We start from the raw sequence: 15,136 nt of genomic DNA on the forward strand, positions 1-15,136 counted from the left end.
TTCTTTTTCGGAAAACATTTATTCAAGCGATTAAGATATTCATACAATATAAATAACTGCAATTTTCTCGAGTATCGAATAAAGAAATAATTTTCTAAGAACAATGAAAATATTTTGTTCTATCATATTTAGGAACAATTTTTGTTGAATGAATTCGATGGCCTACAAAAAAGCAAGTTTAATATTGTATATGTCAATATATATATATATATATGTATATACACAAATATAATATTTTATATACATATTTAAAATAAAATTATTTTTAATCGATAGCTTTTGTATAGAATATATCTATATCTATATCTATATATTGCACTTTTTAAAATTGCAAATTTTTGAAAAATATTATATATAGGTTCTTAAAATCGGCAACCATCGAACTATACGATATTTTTATCAATTCATAATTTAAAAAGAAACAAAGTAAAAACACTTTTACCAAATATTTGGTTAGCATTTTGCGTTATCTACACCTTCTGCATTTTCGGTAAACTGTTCTGATTAATTTGATGTTCGGCGGACTTTGAATTCTCTTGAAGATTGTGGCTGGGTTGTTCAACTTCTTGATTGTTCGGCGGGGCATTATTGTAAGTATTTTGTGGCACTTGATTCTGAGTTTGTTGTTGCATTTGCTGCTGATTCTGTTGAGGTTGGACTTGAGATTGTTGTTGAACTTGCTGAGGCTGAGATTGTTGCACAGTCTGCTGTGATTGGCCCTGATACTGTGGCTGAGCCTGCTGTGACTGAGCCTGCTGTGACTGAGCCTGCTGTGACTGAGCCTGCTGTGGCTGAGCCTGCTGTGGCTGAGCCTGCTGTGGCTGAGCCTGCTGTGGCTGAGCCTGCTGTGGCTGAGCCTGCTGTGACTGGCCCTGATATTGTGGCTGAGCCTGCTGTGGATGGCCCTGGTACTGTGGTTGAACTTGGAAATGCTGCTGTGGTCCTGGCACTTGATACTGTGGCTGCTGCGCTTGGTACTGATGTTGCTGCGGAATCTGATCGGAATAATGTTGTTGTGGCGGAGGCTGATAGATTTGTTGCTGCGGCACTTGTCCCTGGTATTGTTGCGGCACATGGCCGATTATCGGTTGTTGCAGTGGTATCTGTCCTGGATATTGTTGCTGCGAAGGTATCTGTTGTGGATGATATTGCTGGGATTGAAACTGGTATTGCGGTGGAAACTGTGGAATATAACAAGACATGCATTAAGAAGAGAGAGTTGCTGGTTTGATAAAAGACTTGGATTTGCAAATATTTCACGATTTCGCGGCTACTTACCTGTTCGTGTTGGACAGGTAGATGTGCAGTATCAGGAGATAATGGAAGTGGTGGTGACTAACAACAACAACAAAAAGTGCACAATCTAGGTTAATTACTCTAATCACTACAGACTTGTCTTTTAGTCAAAGCAAAATAATGACTATGCAAGTTTGTCAAAGCGTTTGTCAGCGAGTTGTCAAGTATACTTATAATTATAGCCGCGCGATGTTATACCTACAAAAAGACCTACTATTCAATTGAAAAATAAATTCATACATTAAATTTATTTCGAGCATGCTGTCAAAGAAATATATAACAAAATCAGACACAAAATCATTTAGATTGTGTTCGTCTATTTAAAAAGATAATATAAAAAAATTAAATCCCTCGGCATATGTGAGGATATTTAATCTGGCATACGCAAGTGGATTCACGGCTTCTCTACTCATTTAAAGTACATCCACACAGGATTACATACGATAATTAAGCGCTCACCATTCCTTTGGCAATCATGTTCTGCATTTCTTCCTTCCTGCGTTTCAGGAAAACTTCGTATTCTTCCTTAGAATATATCTGTTGCTCGTCCAACCCTTGCCATCCTTCATCTTGTTGGAAATCGGGCTTCTTCGTCTGTTCTAAAAACTCTTGATAACTGTAAAAAAACACAAATACATTTCTTCATTATCGGTGATTCTGTGGTAATCAATTAATGTAAATGTAAATATAAATCGATTAAAATAATGTAATTTCGAGTGCGAAATTTGATAATTTGTTGCAATAAGTACCTTATCAGACCATCGTGATTAAGGTCAGCTTCGTTAAACACATGTTCTCTCATTCTTTCCATTTCCTCGCGTCTCTCATAGATATCGTCTTCTGGAGCGCCTTCTGAGTAAAGTTTATCTAATTCCTTAAGAAATAGAGATTTTACCTCATCTTGATCCCAGAAACCATTACCATCCAAATCTAAATCAATTTAAAATTGTATACATAAATATAATCTTTTTTTAATGTAACGAAATAATAATATATATTAACAATGATGATAATATTTCGTACCATGAAGATAAAAGAACGTCTTGGGATTAAAGTCTTGGTCTTCCATATGATCTTGTTTCTCCCATACTTCCTCTAATTGTTGCTTGCTACCAGGGTGATGTAACTGCAAATTCATATTACTTAATAGAAAAGAAAGTAGGAGAAAGACTTGTATCTGTTTTCCAACTTACTGGTTTGTGATCCTTGTGTTTCTTTTTCATTACTTCCAGCTCCATTTCATATTTTTTCCTTTCTTCCTCCTTCATACCTTCCAAGAATGAAAAACTTTAATTCAAAAAGTTGAATAATGATTGTTTTAATTATTTACTAATGTAAAAATATTCACTAAATTGTGAGAATTATATTATAATTTAATAATATTACTAAGTAATAAATAATCAAATTTAAAAATGTTACGTTCTGTACCAGTATTACCCTTCATCTTTTGCTCCTCCTCAAACTTTTTTTCCATCTCATATTCTTTAAACTGCTGACGTCTTCGTTTATCAGCTTCTGCCAAGTCTAGCGTAGTCTGCAATATTTTAGTAATAATTGAATATACCTTCATCAAACAAGACAGCTCTTATATGAAAGCTTGTTATATATTTTACATATTACATAAAAAAACACAAAAATACCTTAGCAATCAATTTCTTTAAATCGTCTATCTCAAACGTATGTGCATTGGAGTGATCCAAATGCTCTGCTATCTTCAAATGGTCCAGATCCAGACCATTCATTAGATTATGTTCTTTGGTAGCAAGATGTCTCAATCTCTCCAATTCCTCTCGTTTCAATTCGTCCAGCTTTGACCTGATCTTATGATCCACGAATTGCAGTTCATGCGCTATGTTTCCCGTCTGTGTACAAAATTATTTAATGGAAATTATAGATTGTGTATTAAAAATTTCGCAATATAAATCTCTGAAAATATTAAATGTTCGACTCTTCAATGTCTCTTCGTCATATTGTAAATTTCAATCTATTCAACACTTAATATTCTCGTGCTACATTACAATTTTATTACTAAATAAATTATTATTTGATATTCTAAACTTCTTTGATTTCAAAACTAGTATAATATTGATTGATTCAGTGTGGAAAGACCTTTCTTTACTTTCTTCTTTTTTACTATACTTCCTCTGTGATAGCATGCTCTTCAGTACTGCGCTTTCTATATATTTTCACTCAAAGTAAAATAATTTAGCACTTTCGCTACACTGTAAAAAAAACTGACAGAAACTTCAGAAAGTATCTGCAGTTTTTTTGCAGATACACTGTCTGAATTTTCAGACACACTTCTAAACTTTCAGAAAAACGACTTTAATGTTTAAAATAGATTGTCTGAAATTTCTTTCAGACACCCAGATCTGAAACCTTAGACAAAAATATGTCTGAATTTTTAGAAAATTTTTTACAGTGTAGATTATTATAATAGAGATTTATATATATATATATATATTTCCATTCAAATCTTCTCAATCTATGAGGATAGTAAGGGTGAAAAATCCGGATTATCAGGCAATCGAACAATCGAAGAGAACTCGTAATTCTTATAATAATACTTACGGTACGTTCGGAAACAGCACTCGAGCATCGTTCTATTTTTGTTCAACTTTCAGTAAATAACAAAGATATAACGACACTCGTAGATGATGTTTCCGAACGCAGTCTTACACGTATATCATCCTCATTGGCTTTTTCCAATTTCGCGCGGAATTCCTCATCACTTTCCAGAGCCTGCACTACTTCCTTCAAATATCTCTGATATTCTAGCTGATAGTCAGTTCCCTATAAAGACAAACGTTTGATATCACGGAAGAGAGAAATTAGAGATCAATAGAATCATTTCAAAAATAACTTACCATATCTTCCATGTCATCGACCTCGTTCTCTTTATCCTTGTGATCCCCATCCTTCTTTTGCGTGACGGGCGGTGCGACCGATATATGTATTATTAAAGCTATTAAAAGTAGTGGCAAACGGTACTGCATTTTTCTGGAACTATATGAAAAGAAGATACGAGATAACAATAAGAAACAAGAGAAAAATTTTCCAAAATAAGATAAAAGCAAAACGTTAGACATAACTTATATCTATTTATATTGTAAAATGTTTACTTAAAAATCAGTTTAATATTTTTTTTAGTTTTCTATCCAATGCATTATCTTCTATTTGATAAAGATTAATTAACGATGATTACGATACATCTTTTGAATACTTAATAAAAAAATTGATATAAAAATGGTCGACTTTATAATAAATCTTTTTTGTCTAGCATAGCAACATTCAAATCAGGCCACATGTATTTACGCACAAATTGCGTCATGCATACGCATGCAATATCGCGTTTAAAAAAACCGGATATGTACAAACTACGAAAATTACGTCTATATATATATATATATATATATATATATGTGTGTGTGTGTGTGTGTGTGTGTGTGTGTGTGTGTGTATATAAATTCGTGAAAACCCATGCAAATAAACAATTGGCCGTCACACAAAATTCTTAAATAAAAAATAAGCTTGCAAAAGCATAATACTTGGAAACTCATCATTAAACTTTTTAAATCTAGCTTGAAATTGTGAAAGCAGATGAAATAAAATACTAATATGTTGTTATTAATCAATAATAAAAGAGAGATATTTAAAAAACATGCAAATAATAGGCATAACAATAAAATTAAGAAAGGGATGAGGCAATTAATATTGTAAGAGAATATTGTTATTACTTAAGAAAAATGAAGATGAAAGAGATAGAATAAGTTATCTCTTCATTTCTGTAATTTTCTTCTTGTAATAAAAACATATATCTAATGCAATATAAATATATTTTTTATATAACATGTGGAAAATAATAATGAAAAATGTATGGAACAATATTGTAACAATATTGGAGCAATTTACATATATATATATATATATATATATATATATACAATATAATATATTATCATTTTTATATATGTAAAAATTTATATACATTATTATATATTTATTATTATTTTATTATTTATATTATTTTTTACACATAAATGTATATGCTGTGTAAAAGTATAAAGTATTGGTTTCTACTTCATGTATTTTTGCTCGTTATTCGATAAAACTTTTTATTGCAACATCCATGAGTTTGTTCCGCATATGTGTCAAGAGGAGACAGAGCCAATAATCTTGCATGCGTATACATATGAATTCGAAAACCTGATGAAACATGCAAAAAGAACACAGAAGCATATAACGCGATCAATGTCGCAAATGAACGTTTCAGCGAAAAATCATTCGCGAGAGGAACGTAGTGAAAGTTTCTGCGCCAGATTCGCAACGACTAATCAGGGACAGTACGGGATTTCCCGTGGACGACAATCGTGTTATATAGATAACCTAATAATCATACAGATTAGAGGCAAATTGCAAGACTTACGTTGTAAAGCATATGCGATGTAAATGACGTCGCGGCTGCTCGCCAGATGCAAGTCAGAAACCGAAAACAGACCGTCATATACGACAGATGAACACAGATGAACCAACCGCAAACACGGCCAGACAGCTCCTGCCTGACCTGCCAGCCACAGCCAGCACCAGCACTTGCTGATGCTGATGACGCGGATAGGAAAGAGAAAGAGAATACAGACAGCGCCCTCGTACATCGCGAATAAACATATGTGTACCATTGCGCGTTACATCAATGGATCGCACAATGGAGACACGTGCCGCGTACGCTAGATGGTGACAGATGTCTCATTCACGCTCGACTTGACATATATCAGCTGATCGCGCACCTGTACTACGAGATATATGAAGTTTGCTACATTCGGCAGAGAAAGCGCTCAGTTATCGTCTTGTCAATACTCGACGTTGATTCGTTGGTTCTGAAAGTAAGAACCAATCACATTCGATTGCTCTCTGCTGAACGCGGCCATTTAAAAATATCGAAAAATATTTTCAATAGCGATTTTTTGTAATCCAAAGTTGTAAATGTATGTGTGTGTGAAGTTCTCTCTTTCTCCATTAATAAATATCAATATTCTTTATTAATAAATATCAATTAATATCAAAATTTTAAAATTAAAAATTGATTATTTAAAGTTACATATTTTTCAAGATGCTACTCTTAATTAATATGAGAAATAAACTGCAACTTTTTAAATTTATATATAATATAAATCCAGCCCCATTCATTCATTTCGATTAATTTTATATTTAATCCACAATAATAAATATAAGACAGTAAGCTTTGTATTTTTTTCATATTGTGACACTTTTGTATTAACAACTTGCATGAATATTGTATGAATAATTTCATGTAATTATATTACGACATAGAAAAAATTAGTATAAAGATTGAAAATCGATGAATTAAAGTGAGAAGCTAAACAGTATAATTTAACCTTCTAAAGAAATTGCGCATAAACTTATCGAGTACCACGCAACATAGATAATTACGACTGTTTCAATTCACAGCTTGATGGTTACATTGGCCGAGTGCCAGACATATAGTTGCGAACGTACAACTCGTACAAACAAACCTATTGACATCGCTGATGACTATTTTCTTTACTATACTGATAATGAGAAAGAAAGATCTTAAAAAGAATTTAAAATAAATTATCAAACACACACACACACACACACACACACACACACACACACACACACACACCGCGAACTTTTTAATTACAAAAGATATCATTGATAAATAACATTAATTTTTTGCGAATAAAAGAAATTTCCAGTGAGAATCCCGCTACACAATTAATTACACTATAAGTATAATTAATTACGGACGAAATTTTTTCTTCGTCTCAAAGAGACGTGGCAATAATTAACGCAACGTTATAAGATTGACCATAAAATTCGTGATCGAGCCGGTTGATTCAGTCAGGGAGAAAAAATAAGTCTGCGAGCGCGACGTGCTAAACGCGGTGCTGCGGCAAAGTGGAAATCTATTACCGGGCTTAAAGGCTCCTTCTCTCTCCTTCTCTCTTTCGCTCTTTCTCGGGCCAATAACCCCATTTACGTTTTATGGTCAGCTGCTCTATCTTGATTTGGGCGGCAAGTAGGTCCGGTGTGTTTCTCGCTCTAGAAACCGGAAAAGAAACACCAAGCGCGAGAAAGGGAGAAGGAAGAAATACTGGGAGGAAGAAGGAGAAGAAGTCATCGTATCGATGGCGAACGAACGAACGAACGAACACGCCGACAGGACGAGGTGGTCTCCGAACTATATACACGGGTGGGCACTAAAGTTTACGACCACGCCCCTGACAGATCGGAACCTGTACCGGACACGATTCTCCACTTGGCTTTAACCGAGTGTCGTCACTTTGGAACACCCGTGACGTTTCGACAATACCCAGAACCGATCCACCGCGAAAATCGCATCAGCATTCTTCAACTTCCGAGATCGGGATTTAAATTCCTTTCGTATCTCTCTTATCTCAGGTGGTTAAATCCCTTCCGGGCTTTCAGCGATGCTCGCACGTTGAAGAAAACTTCACATTGTAAATTTCTCTTTTTGTTGTAAGAAAATCTACTTTTATCAATAATACTTGATGAATATTCGAATATTTTAAGGTTTTCTAATTTTCTTAAGAGGATACTTAAGATTTGAAATCGTAAGAAATATTACAATATTATCTCTGAATTCTATTCGACGAGATATCACATCTGTGATAACGGTACCCCATACGGTGTCCTGCGTCAACCGCGCTTTTGTGTCACGTCGCCAGCACCGCCGTCATCGTTGTCGCAAGTGACGTTTCTCAATACACGCATTAAGCATAATATGAGCGAGAACGCGATGCGGGATACAGATCGCTACGAACCGGTAAAAGTCCTCATTAGATCGATCCCGGGCGAGTATCGACCCCCCGCCGATGCCGATGGGGCAAGTCGCTGCGTAGGAGATCACACACGCGAGTTTCCACATCCCGAAACTCGTGAGATGACACGAGGAAGCCAGCCTTCTCCTCCTTCTGCTCCCTCCGATTTCTTCCCAACTTCCACGGCGAAGGTTTGAATTCTTGGGCCGGTCATTAGGACGGTATACCTGTGTCTATATCTTTTGTAGCGGCCTGTTACCTCGCCGACCACAATGCTCCGGGCCCCGACAAGTGTTTTCGTATCTGATTGACCCATCTCCAGGGCAGGGCTCCGACAAACGGCTAATTTTTCTTCGAGCTAACGATCTTCGTATACCTGACGTCTTCCATCTACTCCCGCCTGCCCCCTCCCCCTCCTCTTTCCCTCCCATCTCTCTTCTCGTTCCGTTGACCAATTTCGCTTCTTTTGTCTTTTCCCGCTGCTGCGCATCCCGCTTTTTATGTCCACCTAGGCATCGCGAAACTGCAAAGTCACCGGAAACGCTCACGAGCCGCTCTCGTCGTCGCGTAGAACGATCCTTTATCATCCCCGTACATTGGAGGCTTCTGCGCCTCGGCCTCCTCCCTCACGTCCCTTCAAGAGCGAAACTCACCCTGGAGAGGAATCAAGCTGACGGCGGCGTTCATCCTCCACCAACTATAGACCACCTACCGCGCAGGGATGGCATATCTTCTCGTGTCCTGTTGAGGACCCGCCGCGGAGGTCTAGCAACTTTTTTTACCATTACTCATTTCTTCGCGGAATTCAAGGATGAAGGATGTACAAGGGAAAATTTCGTTGAGATACATATAAGTATAATATCTCTTTGATCTTAGTAAAAGCTCAAGTCAAGATATAGAAAATTCGAGAGAAGAAACTTCGTCGAGATACTTCAATGTTTTCTTCGGACAAAATTCCTTCTACGTGGATCCTGGGACCTTTCTTTGACAGCTTTAAAGTGCTAAAATACTGGATTTAGTTTAGTTCTTTTTTTTTTTTTTTTGGAAACTTTCTCACGGTCGGAAGGCTAGATAAGTTCTACTTTCAAAAGTTGAGTCATCGCTCGATCCTTCGACATTGCTGAAGATTATTACGATTTTAGTATGTATTACTCACATAATCTTAATGCACTGGTCTATGATAAATACGTTGAATAAAGCGTCAACGTACGTTTTCTAATGAACAAATATTTAGAACCGATAACTTTCGAAATATTATAAACACGATGTATAGTTTCTTTATCTACTAACTACTTCAAGTATCATCTCTCGAATTGATTTTACTTTTACTTTACTTTTAACTTTCTCCACAATCATGGCCAGATGCATTCTGCCGTTAATTGTGGCCTATCTGGCCTACAGACAATTTTCATCCCGTTCCATCTGCTACCTAAGTATCTTCCCTCGTTTCTTCCTTAAGACTCATCCTCTTATCTCTCGAGAAATTTCCCAGATAATTCACGGGATAATCTTCTCACGCCTGTCCGAATCACAGGTCTGTTCCTACTATTCTTCTTTACACTTTCGGTACTCGAAGTTCAACAGGTAAATAGAAAGAGGAGGAAGAAAGAAAGAAGAGATGTCTGAGAACAGAATCGAGAGGAACAAATCTTTTGCTCACAGATATAGCCTTTGAACTCATCTTTAAACGCGATCTTTAAACTAAGTGTAAGCTTAAGTCCCCAACGGTAGTCGTCAGAAAATAATATTTCTACTTAAATATCTGTCGAGGGTCGCTCTTAAACCTATCTTCATTGAAGAGCACCATTAATGAGAGACGCCCGGAGGAAAACGCTCTAAAATAAATAACATTAGGGGAAAATCGCTTCGCTGGTCTCTCTTTTACTCAATATCAATAGCGAGAAATTTTTATTTTTATATAATTATATAACTATATATAAAAAATAATAGGATTTTTTAATAATTTTATCTTACACAAAAAATTCGCGCGACGTAATGTTATATGAATGAAAAAATCATATGTACCTTTTTAGCACTTAAAACTGAAATCTCTATTTCACAGAGAGAGAGAGAGAGAGAGAGAGAAAGAGATCCTGAATTGTGCGACGAGTGTGTGACGAGTATTCGATACTAGAGTACCATCGAGTGCCATCGCTAGCCGCCGCCTTCAAGAATGGACATACGGAATTACGGAGTCGTACATCGTGCAACCTCTCATTTCCCTCCTACTGCAATCAGCGGCATTTAAGCCTGCCTTTCGAGCGTTTAAGCATTTAGCCGCTTCCGCCATATCTCGCGATTGTCTTGTACAGGGCACACTTTTTTCGCGGAATCGTATGGCTCTCCCTCGTTCGGTTCCCAGAAGAACGGACGCGGAGATGGACGCTGGTATGTCGTAGCGTGTCGCTGACAAGAATTGTACAAGTCATCGTTGATCCTTATTCACGTAATCATCGAGCAGGGATCCAGAGTTCGACACGGGTCCGTGATTCGGCTTCGTTTAAGACCCGAGAAGTCAATTAGGTTTAACGGTAAAATTGGAGTGATGAGATGCAAATGAGTTTTCACAGATTTTTGTTCGAAAGATAAATCAAAGATAAATGGACTTTGAATTGCTCGAATCAGATATTTTATAATACAATTATACAGAGTGTCCCGTAAAGACCGTAATAACGTTTAAGGGTAAATCTCTTACTTAAGAGTAAGATTAGAGTAATTTCAGATAGAATTTACTTTAATAGAGAGAGAGAGAGAGAATTTTAATTTAAGGCTTACAAAGATCTATGATGAAAAAAAGTGCAAAAAATAATGATCACTCTCGACATTGTTGCTGAGAAAAAATCATCTTAAAATGATCTCAAGAATTTATCCTTAAGCGTTGTTATGGCCTTTACGGAACACTCTGTATATAAAGCGTACTTTTGTAAAAAAAATCATATAAATAATAAGATACAAATAATAATTATTAAATATAAGAAGACATATGTATGTATACAAGAATGTTTTATAAAAATGAATCCACACACGAGATTGCGGAATCCAACGTTCTATATACGCAATGATTATAAGACGAAAGTCTCACGAGAGCTTCTCGTATGTCGGCTATTATACATGTAATATCGCTACGAATGATAATCTAGAATCTAAAACCCGATCGGTTTGAGATTTTGCAAGTTCCAGCCACACACAACCGCGAGTCCTTCGTGCAATCCGCTCCCCTTTCGATATTGCGATACGCAATCGTCGATCTGCTCGCTCGTGTTTTTTTTCTTTTCATGGAAATCGCCTTAATGACGGCGGTTGAATAATAATTTTACACCCAACGAGCCGAGAGAGGCGAGAAAGGTCAGTCGGATATCTGTACGAGTTTTGGAATGCATCAGGCATGATTATCGCTCTCCTCGCTATCGGGGATATCAGTTTCCTTTTTTTTTTCGTAATCGAGTGAGCGAATGCAACGGATGTTGCGTACGCATCGGCGTTGCAAATGTCACGATCTTTCAATTTTGCACTCGCCACGAGCCGCAGGCGAGAAAGGTCAGCCGGATATATCAACGAAATGGAATGCATTCGCGAAGAATCGCCGCGTTGTTACATAAGATGAACTTTATACCATTAATGTTGTGAAACGATTGCGAGAGATTATGGATGCGAGAACAGCTGTCCAATCGAATAAAAATATTTATTTACTTAACACACTTTGCCCGCGAGTGAGATATACATAACATATATATGTAGTCAGCAAACATACATATACTTTGTGTATACATCACGGCAATTTATAAAGCATCTGTCGTTTAATTATGATAAAAGTTTAAAAAAAAGCATTGATTATATTCATTTATATTTATACTTGTATTATCTTGCAAAAATTCGTGAAAATATCTTATTTTCTTTTTTACTATACAAGGTGGCCCCCCGAACGTTCCAGCCAGACCTTGAGATCTCTTATAGGAAATTTAATTCTGAACAAAAAAATTCCTATAAATATGGGTCGAAAAGTGCTTCCTTAAGAAGTAATCGCTCAAAAACCTCTGATGCAAAGGAAGCAAAAGGTGAAAAGAAAATGAAATAAAAAGAAAATGAAACTTAATAAATTTCTTGAAAAAACGATAAAAATAAAAAATATTTTTTTTTTTTTTAATAAAAATAAAATAAATTTTTTTAAACTAAAATAGCACGTAATAGTAGAAAATGAATAAAGACGTGAAAAAACTAACTGTTCTCAAAATGTCCCCCCCTAGCTCCAATACACTTTCGGCATCGAGTAATGACCGATCTAGTCGCTTTACGGATTTCCTCCTGATTCGATTTTAATCGATCTAACAATAAGTAACAAAAGCACTTTTTGTACGTTTGAAACTGATTATATCAAAATCTGGAACGTACAACAATCATTTTGATCTCATTTAAAAGATAATTTAATTTTCTACAACTTTTGTTTTGGTACTTTTTGTTAAAAGACGCACATTTTCCATGATATTTGGAAAAATGTGTAAAATAATTACAATTTCAGAGGTTTTTGAGCGATAACTTTTTAAGAAAGCATTTTTCGACCCATTATAAAAAATTTTTTGTTCAGAATTAAATTTCCTATAAGATCTCAAAGTCTGACTGGAACGTTCGAGGCCACCCTGTATATACAGAAATAATTATGATGATGACTTACTTCATGAAATAAAATAAGGCGATTATACAATATGACCATGTTTTTTTTAAATCTTTCGATCGTTGAAACTTTTTTAGTCTTATACCTATACTATATCCTATGTCCTTATAAAAGTGGTTTTTAAGGTTACGTCACGGAAATTCATAAAACATTTGTTTTAATTATGATAAAAGTTTGTGATAATTATTTTATTAAACGGTAACAAGTTTGAATAAAAGCACATTGATTATATTCATTTATATTTACACTTGCATTATTATCTTACAAAAATTCGTAAAAATATCTTATTTTCATTTTTACTATATATGCAGAAATAATTATGATGATGATTTACTTCATGAAATAAAATAATGCAATTATATGACCATGTCTTCATAAATTTTAATCTTTCGATAGTTGAAATTTTTTAAATCTTATCTTATATATATCCTATGTTCTTATGAAAGTGGCTTGTAAGTTTATCGGGTCTTGTGCAAACCGAGTAGTTTTATAACTTATACGCACATTGTATTAATGAAGTGTTTACAACATAGATGGCGATAATGAATTGTACAGCCTTGAAATAAAAATGCGGTTATGTGCCTGCTAAGGCGCATCCTCGGATGAAAAAAACGGGATGAATTATCGATCATAACTCATCAGCAACGACGACGATCGATGAGATATGAAGCAAATTGAATTGCACAACGCTGGAACGACCGCCATACTTGTTGACGGTCGGGAGCTTTCAAGAGTTTTGTAATACGCAATACACTTTAATCAGAAGTGCATGCGTAAACTTCGCGCGCGAACTTCCTCTTACGCAACACACGCGCAAACGCGTGTATAATTCGCGTGCTGGGATTTTTCTGCTCGCTCAAATTCTTCGCGTGTCTCTTTTCTGCGACGCAAAAAAAAACGCGACTCGCGCGCGCGCGCGCGCGCGCTGGGTACTACTCCGAATGCAATCTGCACTCATCTGCATTCTGCAGATGCTGACGGCGCGCAGAAACGCACGAGCGTGAATACCAACGTAAACGCGAACGGTCTGTACGGAATTCGCAACCCCACCTCCATTATTTCCCAGCGATGGAAGACACGTGAAAAAAAGACGAGATAGTCGCGTAAAAAATTTCGAGATAATTAATTGATTAAAAATAACGCGCAAAATGATAATCCTTATCGAATAAGACGTAGTTCGTGATTAGACATAAAAAACATGGACTTAATTTTTATTTTCCTTTTCATTTTAATATTTATTTGAGTTTATTTATTGAAGATTATATAAGTTTAGGTTAGAGAGCTTTTTGGAGTTTAGGTTAGTTTATTTAATCCTATCCTATATTTGATTATGGTTTACACCTTATTTTTGTTATTAGTGACATTTAGATTCATTTATTCAGATTCAATTAAATATGTTCGTTCATTTATATGTTAATATTCAATGGAATAATATAGAGACAAAAACAATCCTCATCGAATAAGACGTAATTCGTGATTAGACATAAAAAACATGGACTTAATTTTTATTTTCCTTTTCATTTTAATATTTATTTGAGTTTATTTATTGAAGATTATATAAGTTTAGGTTAGAGAGCTTTTTGGAGTATAGGTTAGTTTATTTAATCCTATCCTATATTTGATTATAGTTTACATCTTATTTTTGTTATTTATGTTATTAGTGAAATTTAGATTTATTTATTCAGATTCAATTAAATATGTTTGTTCATTTATATGTTAATATTCAATGGAATAATATAGAGACAAAAACAAATTGCAAATATAAAACTGGAAACCATCGAAAGCCGTAAGGCGTGGATTAAAAATAAATGAATAAGGAAACTATAAGATATAAGAAAGATTGCGAAAATTGAGGAGAAAATTAATAGCGAAAAATAAAACACGTCTATACGTTTAAATTTCGATGACACTATTTAAAATAAAGGCACACTTCAATTTACCTCATGCTTCCGACATTAGCGCGAAATCTAGAGCTTTCCAAAAGAGTGATATTCTCGAATCAACGCTGTTCCAGAATCGCAATTTTGCGATTCGCGAGCAGGGGACGGGGGGGACTAACCGGTATTAAATCTAGTCACGGTTGCAATTCCCCGATATTTGATGGAGGAGAGCGGAGGAGAACGACAGCGTTTATTTTAGATACGCAGAATATCCAATCGATGCGAAAACAAGTTGAGTCGTATTTTGAATCGTTTAACTTCGCGGATAGCTTCGAATTGCGTAAAGTCATCGAAGATAAATCTTCTGGGACGAGTCGTTAGCATATCGGAATTTATGTTGTTGACAAAAAAAATCGTTCGCTTTACTTTCGCCGAACGTAAAACACGCTCGTTAATCCTAACCCATC

At 35.5% G+C, this 15,136-nt stretch overlaps 1 protein-coding gene across 4 annotated transcripts; it reads right to left on the reverse strand.

Moving 5' to 3' along the window:
• On the reverse strand, positions 1-5,880 carry Nucb1 (Nucleobindin 1). 4 transcript variants are annotated; one of them, XM_070307370.1, is made up of 12 exons: positions 5,723-5,879; positions 4,164-4,302; positions 3,976-4,089; positions 2,937-3,158; positions 2,725-2,830; positions 2,490-2,566; positions 2,320-2,422; positions 2,046-2,226; positions 1,756-1,912; positions 1,279-1,335; positions 783-1,181; positions 1-704 (listed from the first exon to the last, which is right to left on the reverse strand). In XM_070307370.1, exons 2-12 carry the CDS (start codon positions 4,290-4,292, stop codon positions 471-473), a joined length of 1,779 nt encoding a protein of 592 aa, XP_070163471.1. In that variant the 5' UTR covers positions 4,293-4,302; positions 5,723-5,879; the 3' UTR covers positions 1-470. The 4 variants fall into 4 exon arrangements, with proteins under 4 accessions (XP_070163471.1, XP_070163469.1, XP_070163468.1 ...); XM_070307368.1 differs by having other exon boundaries at positions 1-1,181; positions 2,734-2,830; positions 5,723-5,880; XM_070307367.1 differs by having other exon boundaries at positions 1-1,181.
• Positions 5,881-15,136: the final 9,256 nt, after the last annotated feature.

The sequence above is a fragment of the Polyergus mexicanus genome, unplaced genomic scaffold (assembly GCF_030449975.1).
Source record: "Polyergus mexicanus isolate NDT 795.1 unplaced genomic scaffold, iyPolMexi1.0 SCAF_14, whole genome shotgun sequence".
NCBI lineage: Eukaryota > Metazoa > Arthropoda > Insecta > Hymenoptera > Formicidae > Polyergus > Polyergus mexicanus.

Coding starts and splice junctions, on each gene's coding strand:
- Nucb1 (XM_070307367.1), bottom strand. CDS start 4,292: ATGCAGTACCGTTTGCCACTACTTTTAATAGCTTTAATAATACATATA. Junction 3,159..3,975: donor CCAATGAGGATGATATACGT/GTAAGACTGCGT, acceptor TTTTGTACACAG/ACGGGAAACATAGCGCATGA. Junction 1,913..2,045: donor AATCACGATGGTCTGATAAG/GTACTTATTGCA, acceptor GTTTTTTTACAG/TTATCAAGAGTTTTTAGAAC.